The 16,064-nt window shown below is 39.4% G+C and overlaps 1 protein-coding gene across 3 annotated transcripts in view; it reads right to left on the bottom strand.

Annotated features, from left to right (window-relative positions):
• Window positions 1-15,571, bottom strand: part of LOC104589917 (Subtilase family protein) — a 79,760-nt gene extending 64,189 nt beyond the window's left edge. Inside the window, exons 1-5 of one of the 3 annotated variants that reach the window (XM_088891387.1) lie at window positions 15,124-15,571; window positions 14,569-15,032; window positions 13,318-13,471; window positions 856-1,253; window positions 216-311 (exon numbers count right to left, since the gene is read on the bottom strand). In XM_088891387.1, the coding sequence (XP_088747513.1) occupies window positions 216-311; window positions 856-1,253; window positions 13,318-13,471; window positions 14,569-14,780 (860 nt within the window). In that variant the 5' untranslated portion in view covers window positions 14,781-15,032; window positions 15,124-15,571. The remainder of the gene's footprint in view (window positions 1-215; window positions 312-855; window positions 1,254-13,317; window positions 13,472-14,568; window positions 15,033-15,123) is intronic. The other 2 variants (XM_088891385.1, XM_010248394.3) reach the window with 2 other exon arrangements.
• Window positions 15,572-16,064: the final 493 nt, after the last annotated feature.

Below are 16,064 nucleotides of genomic sequence, written 5' to 3'. Positions count from 1 at the left end.
GGAGGTGGCAGCAAGTATGCATCTATTTGTTTGTGTGTGTGTGTGTGTGTGAGAGAGAGAGAGAGAGAAGCAGCATGGAAACAATTTCTATGATTCCGTACATAATTTGCATATGGATCTATATTTCTATTCTCAAAAAACTGAGCATCTATGTCTAATAAATTGCTTGTATATTACTCGTATAAGAAATAATTAACTATAAATAGATTGATTACTGGGAACGAGGAGCCATTCCACTTGCATTCCCAAAGTGATGTCCAGCTACAATTACAGGTATGCCATGGTTCCCTGCTGCAATGGACGCTGTGTGCCTGTATTTCACATGAAAAATAATCAGCTGCCTTTGGAAAGAATAGCCAATAAATGAAATATATTCTTTTTCTGTATTTCTTTTTTATGGGAAGTCTAAAACATAAGTCAACTCTGAAAAGACACAACCAAAGTATTTAGATAGCATTTATATGTGGACTAATTACACTTGTGGACCATGTATTGGCATTGAACATTAATCCTCCTCTGTGGCTGAGATCTCCTCAAACATAGCTTGGTTGGATGGTAGGAAGCAGCAATGAAAAGGCTTTTACTGCTCAGATAACCAAATTCTTTTTCCACCATAAAAAAAATATGACACATAAAGGAGATTTAATCATCCAATGTCAGATTGTTTGAACCTGGAAGATCTCCAAATGAGACCAATCAAGATCTGGGCTCACCATGCCTATGAGACAGGTGACTGAATATTCATTCTAAAGATTAATAAAAGAAAAGAAATAAAGAAATCTATTGAAGACCAAAGTTTTACAGCTTTCAAAGTCAATAAAAGAAGTTACATGAATGAAAGGGGAGAAAACTCACGTTCCATGGCCATCACCATCAAATGGTGAAGCATAATCCTGAGTAGCATTGAATATTCCCCTGGTGATAGCAGATGCAGCAAAATGGCGTGCACCAATGAGCTTCCTATTGCAGGACCCAGATGGAAAATCCCTTGTGACTTCACAAACACCAGAAAAGTGGGAAGGAACTGGATATGCATTTTCTAGAATGTCATCCGAGAAGCTGGGGTGTGTTGGATCTATACCAGTATCTATGAACCCAATCACAATTCCTTCTCCTGCATATGCAGGTCCACCCTCTTGGACCCATGCTCCTCGAGGAAGTCCCAAGAATTCTGGAGTGTGAGTGGTTGCAGTTCTAACTGAGAAATCCATAACTACATTGGCCACTTCTCGTCTTCTTGAGAGCTTCTCTGCCTTTGAGATTAACCAAGATCATAGAATAAGCAACTTTAATAAAACAAAACTTTATACAATATTTAGTTCTATACAATATTTGAAGTCTATGATAGGAAATCAAAGCATCTCTGAACACTGCAAAGACATTCACAGACAAGGAATTAGATACCATTCAGTTGCACACACCTGGGATATGTACTACCTTGCAAATTGACATTATGAAACGATGATAATCATAACATATTAGCATCATTTGGCATCATTAAACAATGATAATCAGCTAGAATTTTGAAGAATGGGGAAAGGTAGGAACATATATCATGGGATCCAGGACCCTTCAGGAAGATAGAGGAGAAGGTAGGAACATATTTGGTATCAGTTTGCTTGCAAGAAGTAAATGAAGACTGGAGATGGGGCCTAACAAATGTGTATGGCCCAACAAAGAGGGGGAGAGTGGAGGGTTTTGGTTCTACCAGAATTTCAGCAAGTTAACAGGTCTGATTTGTTGTAGAGGTTTTTCATTTTGACTAGTTATATTAGTGCGTCATCTTGACAACCATCTGGGTTGTAATGATTCTCTTTTTATTTTAATGAAAATTTCTCTTTTGTCTTCAAAAAAAAAGAATTTTGAAGAATGATATCTAAAAAGCCCATCCTAAACTTGTGGAGGGCATCTCTTAGACTCTGACAAGCTTGGGAATGAGCAGAAAATCAGATTTTGGACAAAATGCTGCTGTAGAGAGAGAAAGCCCTTTCTGCTTCTTTCCCAAATCCATTTTCCATTGTTGAGTACAAGATGGAACTGTGGACCGGTTCCCTACTGAATCTGACCAGGCAGTTTGATCTCCCAAATTCAGAAAGAACATGCAGGATTAGGTTGATAGAACATGCAGTGGAGTATTTACAATCTCTCCAGAACCTAAGACCAGACTTGGATTCTTTATACAGAAGAAAGTGCAAGTGGCATAAAGCAGGTAACTTTTCTGTCAAATCTTTCATAAACACTTGGATAATTCCCACTCTTCACACTTTCCTCACAGCCTTATTTGGTCCCATCACATCCCCTCAAAAGTGCCTGGGCAGCTTCCCTCTTTATATGCCTAACCAGGTACAAACTCTACAGCAGAAGCACGACTCTCCCTTCTATGAGTTATGTCCTTTGTAACTATGACCCTGAGATAGCTAATCATCTCTTCGTAAACTGCCCCAAGAGCCACAAGGTTTGGACCAGCATTCTGAGTGCTCTAAACATCAGTTGGACATTCCCCAAAAAAACATTTTGGAGACTCTCTCAAGCTAGCACATAGGTAGGCTGATCTGTAAAGGGAAAGTTACTGGCAGCTGATTCCCAGTGCGACATTTCGAACAGTGTGGGTGGAGAGAAACAGAAGAACTTTTTATAAGGAATGCCATAGCAAAGATTACTTCCCTGGGTTCAGTTCACAGCAGTTTTCAGAATTCTCCCTGAGCATCTATCTTTTTTTTCTTTTTTTTTATCAGTAGAAGATGTTTTTTTTTTTTATAAGTAATAGAATTTTCAGTAGAAGATGTATTTTATTATACTATATTTGCTTAACAGAAATTGATACAACTTGGTAGTGGGAGTGTCATTCCCAACTTTTCAACCCCAAATACAACTATCGATTTCAGATTACATAGAAGCCCAAAAGAAATTGCTGCTTCAAGGCCCCTTGTTTGGCTAAGGAGTCAGCTTCTGTATCCTTTGCAATCTTTTCCACTTCCCTTATCATATGTTGAAGGGTCCAAGGAGCACGTCTGTTGTGACTTGCCCATGAAAATGACTACTTTTGAGTTTCCTTCCACCTCGATTTGCCTAAGTCCCAATTGCTTTTCCATCTGAAGACCTTGTAGCATAGCCAAAAGCTCAGCCTTTAAAGAATTTCCCACACCAATTGGCCCTGAAACAAAGCCAAAATCCTCCTTTCTGAGTTTCTGAATATTCCTCCTATTTCTGCCAACCCTGGGTTGCCAAGAGAGCTTCCATCAAAGATCAACTTGATTTTGTTGCCTTCTGACAGTTTCCAGTCCTCTCTTACTCTATCTTTTTCTCTCAAAGACTGTGCTACTTCAATCCAAGCTCTTAAAATATCAGTGATTGAGAAGTCATGGAAGCTGACCAATGTTTTTACCCAATGTGCTGCTACCTTCAACTTTATGGCGTTCATCACTTCCTCTAGTGCTCTGCTTTTTTCCAAGAAGATCCTATTATTTCTTTCCTCCCAAACCACCCAAGAAATTGCTGCCTTTGTAGCTCTCCAAAGCACTTTCCCTCTTTTCTTAGGTTGCCTCAAGAAGTCAGGATTGAAAATACCCACCACATCTTGAGGGGAGATCCACTTACAACCAAAAACAGAATAGAAAAACTCCCAAATTTGATGCACAAAAGTACAGAAGATTAATAAATGAGATAGGCCTCACCACTTTCCTTAGATAAGAAGCACAAGTGAGGAGATAGGCAAGCAAAAGGCCTTCTTCTCTGTAGCATATCACTAGTATTTACCTTACCAAGGAATATTTCCCAGCAAAGAGCTTGAACTTAGGTGGGATATACTCCAAATTTCTTTCATAGGGAAGTCCTCTTTCTCTCTCACTCTGACTCACTCTCTTCCTCCAACCCTAATCTCACACAACCACTAGCGTAAATAAGCAACAGACTGAAATATATCAGAATTACACAGAAAGCCCTTTTTCTCCCATAAATACATATAGGTCCCCATAATTTATCAATATTACAAATATACTCAAATACAACCAAATATAATTTTTCTCTCAACACAAGGTTATTCTTCTTCTTCCTAGGGAGATATAATTCTGCTTCCAAAGGGCTAGTTTCCTATTAAATCTCTCAACAACTAGCTTCCAAAACCCATTTGGTCTAGGATTCCCACCTAGAGGCAATCCTAAGAAACTCATAGGCCAGTTCTTAACCTCACAGCCCAAAGTCACAGTGAACCTCAGGAGTTCCCCTTCTTTTAAATTAATCTCTACAATTCCACTTTTATTCCAATTAATCCTCAACCCAATCACACCCACAAAGTTATCAATCAACAAATTCAAATTTCTTACCATTTCCATAGTAACCCCCTCACAGAACATTATTGTGGCATCAACAAACTGGAGGTGGATGACAACCACTTGATTTCTACCTACTCTCCAACTCCTGATTAAGCTTTGTAAATATGCTTAGGACCTCTGCTTACTAAGGTAAAAAGGAATGGGGAAAGAGGGTCTCCTTGCCTAATTCCTTTCTTGGCCGGGAAAAAGTCCTTTGCTACACCATTAATAACAATTGAGTAATGAACTGAACTAACACAACCTCCAATCCAGACTTTATTTTCCTCCAAACCCAAATCTCTCTAGTATTTGTAGAACTTTCCAATCCACTAGGTCATAAGCTTTCTCTAGGTCCACCTTACATACCAACCTCTTCTCTTTCCCCTTTCTCTTTTCCACCACACACTCATTAGCCACTAGGATTTGATCCACAATCTGTCTTCCTTCCACAAAGGCCCCATGAAATGGTGAGATTACCAAGGGTAAAACTTGTTTAAGCCTCTCCAAATGAAATTTTGGAATGATTTTGTAAAGGCTCCCAACTACTAGACTTATTGGTCTAAAATCTTTAGGAGTTTTGGCCTCCCTCTTCTTTGGAACCAATGCAATAAAAGTGGCATTTGCCCTTTGATAGATCTTTCCTTTTAGAAAAAAAATCATTACAAACTTCCAAGAGGTCTAGCTTTAAGAAATCCTGACACTCTTGGTAGAAAGCCAAAGAGAAACCATCCAGTCTTGGGGCTTTAGATCTCTCCATTGAGAAAATTGTTTCCTTGAACTCTTCCAAAGAGAAATTCCTCTCTAAAAGATGGGGTTCCTCTTCTGAAACTCTAATCCCACCCAAATCCGACAAATCTGACAATACTCCACTTGAAATTGAGAATATGGCCTTAAAGTGATTCACAAAAATCCTTGTAATCTCCCGACCCTCTCTTATCTCTTGACCTTCCACCTCCACACTGTGGGTTGTATTTCTTTCCCACCTTCCACTTGCAAGTGAGTGAAAAAACTTAGGATTGCCATACCCCTCCAAAAGCCATTTACACCTAAGCTTTTGTCTCCAACATATTCCTTCCTTAAAATTTGTTCCAATTCTTGCTTTTGCTTCCACCTTTCATCTCTTTCCTCTTTTGATAGAGTTTTGAGGGCCTCTTTCCTATCCAACTCTTCAATCCTTGCAATTAGGTTATCTTTAACTTCTTCTATCCTCCCAAACTGCTCCGTATTCCAGACTTTTATTCTCTCCTTTAAACTCTTTAATTTCCTTCCTTAAAATTTGTTCCAATTCTTGCTTTTGCTTCCACCTTTCATCTCTTTCCTCTTTTGATAGAGTTTTGAGGGCCTCTTTCCTATCCAACTCCTCAATCCTTGCAATTAGGTTATCTTTAACTTCTTCTATCCTCCCAAACTGCTCCGTATTCCAGACTTTTGTTCTCTCCTTTAAACTCTTTAATTTCCTAGAAAAAACCCACTACTTTCTTTCTCCCAAAGATTTGATTCTCCCTCACCAACCCTTCAACTTCTCCTTAAAATAAGTATCTTCAAACCACATATTCTCAAATCTGAAGAGAGAACGACCTCCACTGGGAACTTCTTTCTCAATGCAGACAGAGCACTGATCTAATGTAACTCTTTTTTTGTTTTTTTTTTTTTTGAAAAGGTAAGGAAATTTATTAAAACAAGAACCAGTACAAGGGAGCCTAGGCCATTAGAGGCTGCCTAGAGCCACCACAAATTACAGATACATCCAGTTCTGAGATCTAAACAACAGACTCAAATTCTGATTTTTAAACACCTCCGTTGCCGACACCCAGGACAGAAGTTTTCCCACAGCTTTCTGCACCAATTCCTCTGCAGATTTAGCTTTGCCCTGAAAAATTCTGTTATTTCTTTCAATCCAAATAGTCCAAAGCACAGCAGCCGGGATAGTCTTCCAAACCAAGATACCTTTCTTGCTGAGACCCTCAATCTGCCAACACAACAGCAGATCCTTCATAGAATTTGGCATTACCCAGCTGATTTCCATAGCTTGAAGAAAATGCCTCCAAATATATTTCGAGACTGGGCAATGTAAGGCCAGATGTTCAGTAGTTTCTACTAACCCACCACATAAGCCACATGACATGTCCGAAATCTGTATGCCGCGTTTCACTAGATTAACTTTGGAAAGACATTTATTTAAAGCCATTGTCCAGAGCAAAAACTTCACTTTAGAAGGACTGATTGAGCTCCAAATCTGCCTAGCCGGAAAGTTTTCCTGACCTGAACTTATCAACTTACTGAACATAAACTTTACAGAAAACCTGCCATCAGCTTCCCATTTCCATCTCCAAGCATCCTCCATGTTTGGGTCAATCTTCTGGTTTTGGAGCAGGCCCAACAGAATTGCATACTCCTCAATTTCCCAGTAAAAGAGGCACCTCCTACAAGTTAGGTTCCAACTGAAAGAGTTACCATCCACATTGAAATTCTCAGCCACCGAGGAGTCCTAAATTACAGAAATTTGATACAAGAGAGGAAAGGCATCTTTCAAACACACTTCAGAACACCAAGAGTCTTTCCAAAATTTAATTCTTTCCCCATTTACCAAGTTGTAACCGATTCCTTCCTCAAATAAATTAGCATTATACCTGTCCAAATGGAGCTTATCCCTCCTGAAGTAGGAGAATTGGATCTCCAATCACCCCAATCCACTCCATATTTGTCCACAATCAACTTTCTCCACCAAGCATTTCTTTCATTTGCAAATCTCCAAAGCCATTTACACAGGAGGACAGAATTGAATTTCTTCAATTTTCTTATTCCCAACCCTCCAACTTCCTTAGGAAGACACACTTGATCCCAGTTTACAACATGAACCTTCTTCTCCTCCTCCCAACCTCTCTAGAGAAATTTTTTCTGTAGTTGCTCCAATCTGTTAGCCACTTAGGAAGAAATAGGAAAGAGGGAGAGGAAGTAAGTAGGTAGATTAGAAAGAGTACTCTTAATCAAAATCACTCTCCCCCCGAAAGAAAGGTATTTAGCTTTCCAGGAAGCCAATTTCTTCTCCATTCTTTCAACCACTGGATTCCAAATCTGAGAAGAAGTATATTTAGCTCCAAGAGGGAGCCCCAAGTACTTGACCAGAAGATGGGCAGTCTGACAAGCCATAACTTCTGCACAAACTTCTAGATTTGTAACAAAACCTACAGGGATAATCTGAGATTTACTCAAATTAACCTTGAGGCACCACCTCAAACCAACTCAAAAATCCAAGCACCACCTCCAATTGATTAGGAGAAGCATCAACAAAGCATAAGGTGTCATCAGAAAATTAAAGAATATTAACTTTTTCTTAGCAATTGCAAAGCCCTCCTAAAGCCCATTCTCAACAACCTTCTTGCTAAAGAGAGATGAAATTTCCATGACGCAAATGAAGAGAAGGGGAGAGGATCACCTTGCCTCAAACCTCTTGAACTTCCAAAAAACCCCGTCGTTTGCCCGTTAACCAAGATGGAGAACTTAGGAGTCTTAATACAAACTTTGATCCAGTTTCTCCAAAGCTGCCCAAAATTCATTTTCTCCAAAACCAGATCCAAGCAGTGCCAGTTAACATGATCATAAGCTTTTTCAGTATCCAGTTTACACAGAACACCTAGGGTCCCCTCTCTTCTTCTGGACTCCAGCAATTCATTGGCAATGAGAATGGAGTCAACCATCTGTCTACCCGAGACAAAAGCACTTTGGTTACAAGAGATAACACTGCCTAACACACACTTCATTCTTTCAGCCAAAACCTTAGCCAAGATTTTGTAGAAACTGTGCAAAAGACTAATGGGCCTGAAGTCCTTTATATTGACACCCCCCTCAACTTTTGGAATAAGAGTGATGAAAGTTGCATTCAAACTTCTTTGAAAGGAGGCATTAGTGTGAAATGCTTGAAACACCTGCATCAGATCACTCCTCATAATATCCCAACATTTTAAGTAGAATAGATTAGAGAACCCATCAGGACCTGGTGATTTATCATTTTCTAGCTTCTTTACTGCACCCTTAATTTCCTCTTTTGAGAATGGTGGTCTCTCTAACCAGATTTTCTGCTCTTCATTTAACTTATTAAATTGGAGCTCGGAGGGAAAAGGTCTCTAAACCCACTTCTCTTTATAAAGGTTCTTATAGCAAGAAGTAGCTACAGATTTAACTTCAGAACTAGACTCACCACACCTGTCCTCCCACACCAGCTTGCTGATTGAAGAGAACCTAGCACGAGCATTTGCCATCTAATGTAACTCTAGGCAAACCCCTTGCTACTAGGGTCCCCCACAATTCTTCCCAATCATAAGAGAAGATAAATCTATCCAATTTGGAGCAAGTTGGGGGAATTGAAAGTTTAACCTAGTAAAATCCACTTGCAATAGTGGAAGTTCTCTCAATTCAAGGGAGTTAATTAAACCATTAAACTCCCTCATGCTAGTTGTGATGCCTAAGTTTGGGTTATTTGTTTCCCTCAAGAATCTTATGACATTGAAATCACCCCTCACACACCAAGGGCCCTCCCATAATCTCGTAATTGTAGACAACCCCTCCCAAAAACCATATTAATCTCAAAAAGAATTAGGGCCATAAACATTTGTTAAGACCCACTCTCTTCAATCCAAAACTCTCTTGATTTTTAGGGAAATTGAGTATTGGCCAATTAAGAGGGTGCTTTGAACCATGGGCGTTTATTAAATAAACGCTGCCACATAGGCGCCACTTCAGCATTTCCCCCATTATGTGTACGCATAGGAACTTGCAAAAGTGTACTTTGGTTTATGTGCGCGTCTACCGTTGGGGGAAGCGCTAAAGTGTCAATAAATGGGTTCATTATTCCTTTTCTCGGTTTTCCAAACAAATCAAGTACAAAACGTTTGGTCAATAAACGTCCCCCATTCCAAACACATACCAAGTCCTCCAAGCATTCCATTTTCTCATTCCTCCAAATGGTGAAAATCCCCGTTTCCCCATGAAGGTGCAAAAGACCAACTAAGACCTCTAGATCCCCAGATACTTCTTATCCATTTTCTATCCACCTCAGACAACATAGGCTCTTGGACCAAGTCTGGTCTTTCTTTCCTAAACACGTTAATCCCCCACATTCCATCTTATTATCTTCATTTCAACCGATTGAGATTCCCTTGAGTAATTCTAATCAGCATCCCCCTTTTCTTCTTTCCTTTCTCCTACCTTCCTCCCTCTCGTAATTAATTCCACATTTATGTTTCTTAGTCCCACTTTTTTTCTTGTCCTTTGCTTTCCCTTCTTTCTTAGGTAGACTTTAGTTTCCCCTACCTCCCTTCTCTCTTGATTCTTTTCTTCCAATCCTTCCTTTCTTGGCTTTGCGTCACTACTCCCACCTAAGCCTCAAGAAAATTTTGACACAAGTCCTTCACACTTGGGTATTGGGGTATTCCAACCCTTCTCCAACCAACACCTTCTCTAGGGCCAAATCTACTAGGTTCTCTAGGATATTGGTCATAATTCTATCCCTCTCTTTCTCTAAGCTACTATCCAAGAGTTCCCTATTCATCAAAAAAAAAAGAGTTCCCTAGACCCAATTAACTGTGGCACTTCGGTCAGAAGCAAACTGAGGTGTGGCACTAGTTGGATCTGCAAAGAAGTGAGACTCCTTGCTCCAAACTACTATAAGCCTTCCTCTGTTCACTACCCGCTGAAAAGGATCCCTTGTCAAGTAAAACTAGGATAACATTTGTTGATCATTCCTCCATTGTTTCTTTGCTTGGGTCAGTGTCAAGACCTAAATCCCACATGAATATCCTATGAATGCCCTTTGATTGTTTTCCATATTCTCTTTCAGCTACATCTAAATCCACCTAGAAGGTTGAAGTAGGACGTTCAATATTTTCTTCTCTCGGTACCAAAGAAGTCTTGTACTAGTGGTCTTCAAATTGGAGCTCCATCCCTCACATCTCATCATCCCACAAGTTACAGGCTTTAATGGAGAGAACACTCCCGATACTAGAAGATTATTTTGTCTCATAATCCTTCACCTACCTTAGGTATTCAAAATCACTCACAATCTTCTTCAAAATCATCACGCTCAACCCTATTGAACTTCATATTAGGTTTTTCTGGAGTTGAGGTGTTTGTCATTGCCACCATCTTCCATACCCAGTTGTTATTCAAAGCCATCACAGTTTCAACCAAGCTCCTAGATGTGTTAGGGTGGTTTCTCAAAACCTTTATTGTTGCTACAGTAGCTAAGGGGGCTGTTGGAGTCAAGTGAGGAGATGATAGACCTCAACAACCACCCCCTCCCCCACCCCTTGGACCAAACTAGTCACCTAACCCTTTAAGTGATCATGTGACTTAGGCTTAGAATAATATGGGCCACCTACCCCTTTTGCTTCACTTGCTAGTTTACCAACCCTATTAGTCTTTGGCGCATGTTTGAAAATTTCTGCCCGCTCTACATGATTTGCACTCAGATTCCATTGACCTATCATCCATCACTAAACCTTCTGTCATTTGAATGGAGAATTGTATTGGAATGGTCGTAACTTGAAAGGGCCTTCAAACTTTAGTCTTTCTTTGATTTTCTCTACGATGTAACTCTACTATTTTACTTTTTTGTTGATATACAGCAAACTTCTTGTGCTATTGCAGGAACCTCTGGCTTCCACTGTCACATGTCTCCTCATTTGCCACGACCAACGATTAGGTCTTGTTAGCCTATAGCATCTGCTTAGCCTTTAGTTCCTCTTCATGTCTCCAAAGGAACTCCTGCAAAGTTTCCACAAACAATAGCCAACCCTTTCTCTGTTTCCAAGGGGAATGCAGATCAAATTTTTTCTACCCTCCCCAAACCGCTTTGTTAACATGATGAACCAACCATCAAACAACTTCCCGTTCCTCTTCAATGTGTTCTTCCAACTTTGCATTTTCCTTGACACTAAAGCCATGTGGCCCATGTCCAAAAAAACCCTTTTAGCCAAGCTACCAACGATTAGGTCTTGTTAGCCTATAGCATCTGCTTAGCCTTTAGTTCCTCTTCATGTCTCCAAAGGAACTCCTGCAAAGTTTCCACAAACAATAGCCAACCCTTTCTCTGTTTCCAAGGGGAATGCAGATCAAATTTTTTCTGCCCTCCCCAAACCGCTTTGTTAACATGATGAACCAGCCATCAAACAACTTCCCATTCCTCTTCAATGTGTTCTTCCAACTTTGCATTTTCCTTGACACTATAGCCATGTGGCCCAAGTCCAAAAAAAACCTTTTAGCCAAGCTACCAATTCTCTTTGGAGGTAAACCATAGCTCTTTTATCTTCTCTAATCTTCAGGTTAATCAATTCCTTGCTTTCACTGCTTCAAACTTGAATAATTTTGCTTTGATCGAGATTTCCTTTCTCCACCTACCCACAGGTTCAAATTTGCTATCTTCCATTAACCTATAGTAGGTGATTTTTGATGGGGTGCACATGTGAGTAGGTGTATGGAATGAGGAATGAAAGAGAGTCCCACATTAGAAAGACACAAGAAGTGCAAGGGACTTATATACAAGAGTGGCCCATAACCCAATAGCTTAGGCTTTTGGGTTGTAAGTGGTGTCCATTTCTTGTGTACAAGTCTTACGTGTGTGTACAGGTACGAAGCCCCGGTTTGACGACTCTCATGGTTCGTGACTCCCCTCAAGGCCCAACGAATGGTATCAGAGCCAAAGGTTTGGCTGGGTGCAAGCGTTGGCAGATGAACATATGATGGTGACTCCCATGGCTTTGCTTCCTTTCCCCATGGTCGAGTAGTTTGCATGTGATGGCTCTCATGGCTCTACCGGTTCCCCATGGTTGAATGGGTTGGGTGAGAGCAGTTGGTGAGTGGTTTTCAAGAGCATGTACGTGGTTCCCATGATACCACCCATGGTTACGTGTGTTCAGATAGGTAGCAGGAGGTGGTAGGCTCTCTATGGTCGTGAACAAGGGCTCTTGGTGTTGTGCATGCAGTGCAGTATGGTACATGTCAAGCTTGGTGATCAACTTCCGTTTTAGGGGGAGTGGCTAAAGAAACTCACATGTGAGGAGGAGATTGTTGGGATGCACATGTGAGTAGGTGTACGGAATGAGGAATGAAAGAGAGTCCCACATTGGAAAGACACAAGAAGTGCAAAGGACTTATATACAAGAGTGGCCCATAACCCAATAGCTTAGGCTTTTGGGTTGTAAGTGGTGTCCATCTCTTGTGTACAAGTCTTACGCGCGTGTTCGTGTACAAAACCCCGGTTTGACGACTCCTCATGGTTCGTGACTCCCCTCAAGGACAAACAATTTTCAAGATATTTTGCAGGTTATTAGCATTGAAGGTTGGTAAATCATTTGAAGAACCGATAGCTTTTTTCTTGGAAGCCCCTGAATTTTCGTGTCCATTTCTTTTGCTTATCTGATTTCAGTTCCCCGGAGAACATTTGCTGGGAAGGAAGTTTCGCTAAAAAATTCTGTAGGTCTGGGAGAGAAGACACTATGAATCATTTGAGTTCTTTTGGTTCCTTTTTGTATGTAATTCTGAGAAGATTATCAACTATACAGATTTTCATTGTATAGAGGTGGTCACTCCACCCTCTTCTCTGCTTTTTGGCATTTAATATGTATATATTTTACCTTCTCTTAAAAAAAAGGATTTTTGAAAAATGATCACAATTGTATATCATCATCCCAGATGGCATATTGCGTTGTGGATCCAGTGCTTCTTCTTGCCGAAATAGTGCTAATGTGCCATACTGCCATTACTATCAATAACAGCAATTCAAGAAACTCCAAACAAGTTGAAGGCTCAAATTTAGAAGCTTAGTAAATCAGTTTGAAAAAATGCTCATCAAGATCAAATTCTTTACAGAATTGAATAATCTGGTCAGAAACATTTTCTGACTCAACCCAGAGGTACACAAAAGATTTCATAGATGAATCAATAAAAAGTAGACAAGAAAGAAAAATAATAAGAATGCATATAATAAAGAGAATAGACACAAATAATATACCTGCTGAGGTGTTACAAGCACGGCAAATCCATTAATCAAGTAATGATAGCTATAAAGCTTCAAATAGTTCTCCCCCCTCAACACCCTTCTCAAGAGAGAATCATGTACCCGGGTCAGATAAGAACCATAACGATGATCTGACCTTGAGATATTTCTGCATTAAGAAAAGAATAAATGCCGAGAACATTTAACTCAGAAAACAACCTAAATTCCACAAATGCCTAAACATCTCATTTTAAGCATTCCTTTTGGCAGATAAAATTGAACGAGACCAACAGCTCTGGTTGAAATTTGTAAGAGGAAACATCATCAAATTAACAATAAATAGCCACTAACTATGATACATAGAGAGTCAGGGTTTATGCCTAGTTGCCAGGATTAAACGTGCTCTATAACTATTGGGCACCCCGTAACCTCTACTGAATTTGGAAATAACCAACTTCTACTAAACCAAAACTGGAGGATATAGCTTTATAATTGGATTCAGTGAACTCAACTAGGGAAGTGCTTATTTCCAAATATGAAGATAAAAAATAAACAGTTACAAAAACAAAAAGTAAGAACTATTTCTTGACTCCAAACCTCATCCTTGTACACACGAAAAGTAAAATAGAAATTACTAATTTTTACAACGGACATAATGGTGAAATTCTGACAAATTTACAATTGGTCAGTCCCAATAAACCATATGAAAGAAAAAATTGTATCCATTGGATTTTCCAAAGTGCCAATGTTTTACTATACACAATTCTGTGAAGCCCCCCTCAGCCCCAAAAGCACACAGAAATAATTAAAGAGGGTCTAAGAATTAAATCTAATTAACGTACTAACGTTACCAGTTATGAACACCCATCAGTAAAAGCAAATAATTCGGTCTAATTTCCTAAATTTTCCGTAAAAAATTAAAAGAAAGAGAAATAACTAAAATCAGTCAATTTGAATTTACAACTGGCTTCAAAAAATCAGAGATCCCAGCAACATGATTTCTACTGAAATGAAGGTGAAAGAGTAAGTAATTAATGTACCCTGTTTCGAAGGGAATTACCACAAAGTCTAAAGGTAAAAATAAACAAATAGTAAGAATAAACCAGATAAAAATAAAATGAAACACAAATAGAAGTTAACACAAGACCTCAACGAAGCCATTAATTTCCACCCGAGTACAAAACAAGCCCCCTTACCAAACCAGCATTACTACATTTAAAGAAATAAAAATCCTTCATTTACAGAAAACTGTGAACAAACAAGTACCTTGGTTTGTCCAGTTTACTTATTCTCCCAGAAGCTTCATTTCTAAGACCAGCTTCTTCAAATCTCGCTTCACTACTGTAATGTGCTACAGGAGCTTGTTTCAGAGTAACAATATAAACTGCTGTAACTGAATCCTCCTGACAAAAGACTCCCATACACAACCCCAACCAAAGCACAACCGTTAAATGCATACAAAAGTAAACGCTCTCCATTTGAGAAAGAAACTACAGAAAATTCGGAAAACCCAGGAGATAAGAACCACAAAACAACACAAACTCGTCAGCAACTCCTCCTGGCCTCCATCAAAATACAATGTTTTCTCCTCCCCCTGTTCAAAAACCGACAAGAAATAAATCTTGCAGAGGAACAAAACCCAACCGACAAGAGGCGAATGTTGCAGAGGATCAAAACCCAGAAAAACCAGAGGCCCTTCTCTGCTATCTAAACATATCCAAGAAGAAAAACTGCAACACCCATAAATCCTCCATAAATAAGAAGCCAAAATAACGAAAGGAAACGGAAATGGGTTTCTCGTGAGAGAGAGAGAGAGAGCACCTTTTTGTTCTCCAAAAGATGGCACCTTAAAGTAGTGTGTTGTTAGCTGAAGAGAGAATCTGCAACTTTCTTGGTTGCTGTGACTGTAAACGTTTCAATTTCTTTTTTTTTTCTCTTTTTTAAAGAAGAGGAAGAAGTGAACGTTTTCTTTATTTTGGTTTTATTCTTTCTCGACTGTTTTACTCGTCTTGTAGTGGAACAGTCAGCACAAGAATCAACCAGATTAAAAAATTCAAATAGAATTAAGAAATAGACACAAAGGAATGAGAAGAACTCTTTTTGGCTGGTGGGTTATCTGAGAAATGATGGCGAAGATGATGGTCACTGGTCAGCCTCTTTTTATTTGATGGTTCTAGTAGTTCCCAACGTTCTAAATTTTTCAAAGAAGGTGGGAGACAGCGAGAGATAAAAATAGCTTTTGTATTTTGATATTTTCTTCTCTTCACATTTTGTTAATATTTTGACTATCTTTACCCGTGAATACTTTGGAGTGTGGGTTTGGAGAGAACATTGAATTGGAGCATATAAAAGGTGGAGATGGTGGCTTGGTGCTTGGTGGGAGTGTCGTGGGACGGTGGTGTATTGTACACTATATGGTGGTGCACATGCAAAAGTGCAAAATCAAGCAATTCAGCAATAGATGAGGTTCTTCTTTCCATTATTGGAATCTTTTTTTTTATCTTTGCTTTTGATTGAGTACAGATTATTTGAACTTTTTTTGTATAATTTGTGGGGCCATGCCATCATACAACCGTTAAATCTGTGGAATGTGGGCCCACTTTAAAGTTCCGATTTCCGAGAACTTCACAAAATACCCCCTTTTTCTTTTGGATTGACCCTAAAATGGATCCATTTCTAACCATCTGATCAATAATATGAGTATCATACGATGCTGAATTCTTGTCATTGGCAAGATCATCGGTGGATTACATCATTACAAG

Source organism: Nelumbo nucifera, chromosome 7 (genome assembly GCF_055504915.1).
Source record: "Nelumbo nucifera cultivar China Antique chromosome 7, China Antique-T2T, whole genome shotgun sequence".
NCBI lineage: Eukaryota > Viridiplantae > Streptophyta > Magnoliopsida > Proteales > Nelumbonaceae > Nelumbo > Nelumbo nucifera.
This window is presented reverse-complemented; position numbering and strand designations above follow the sequence as displayed.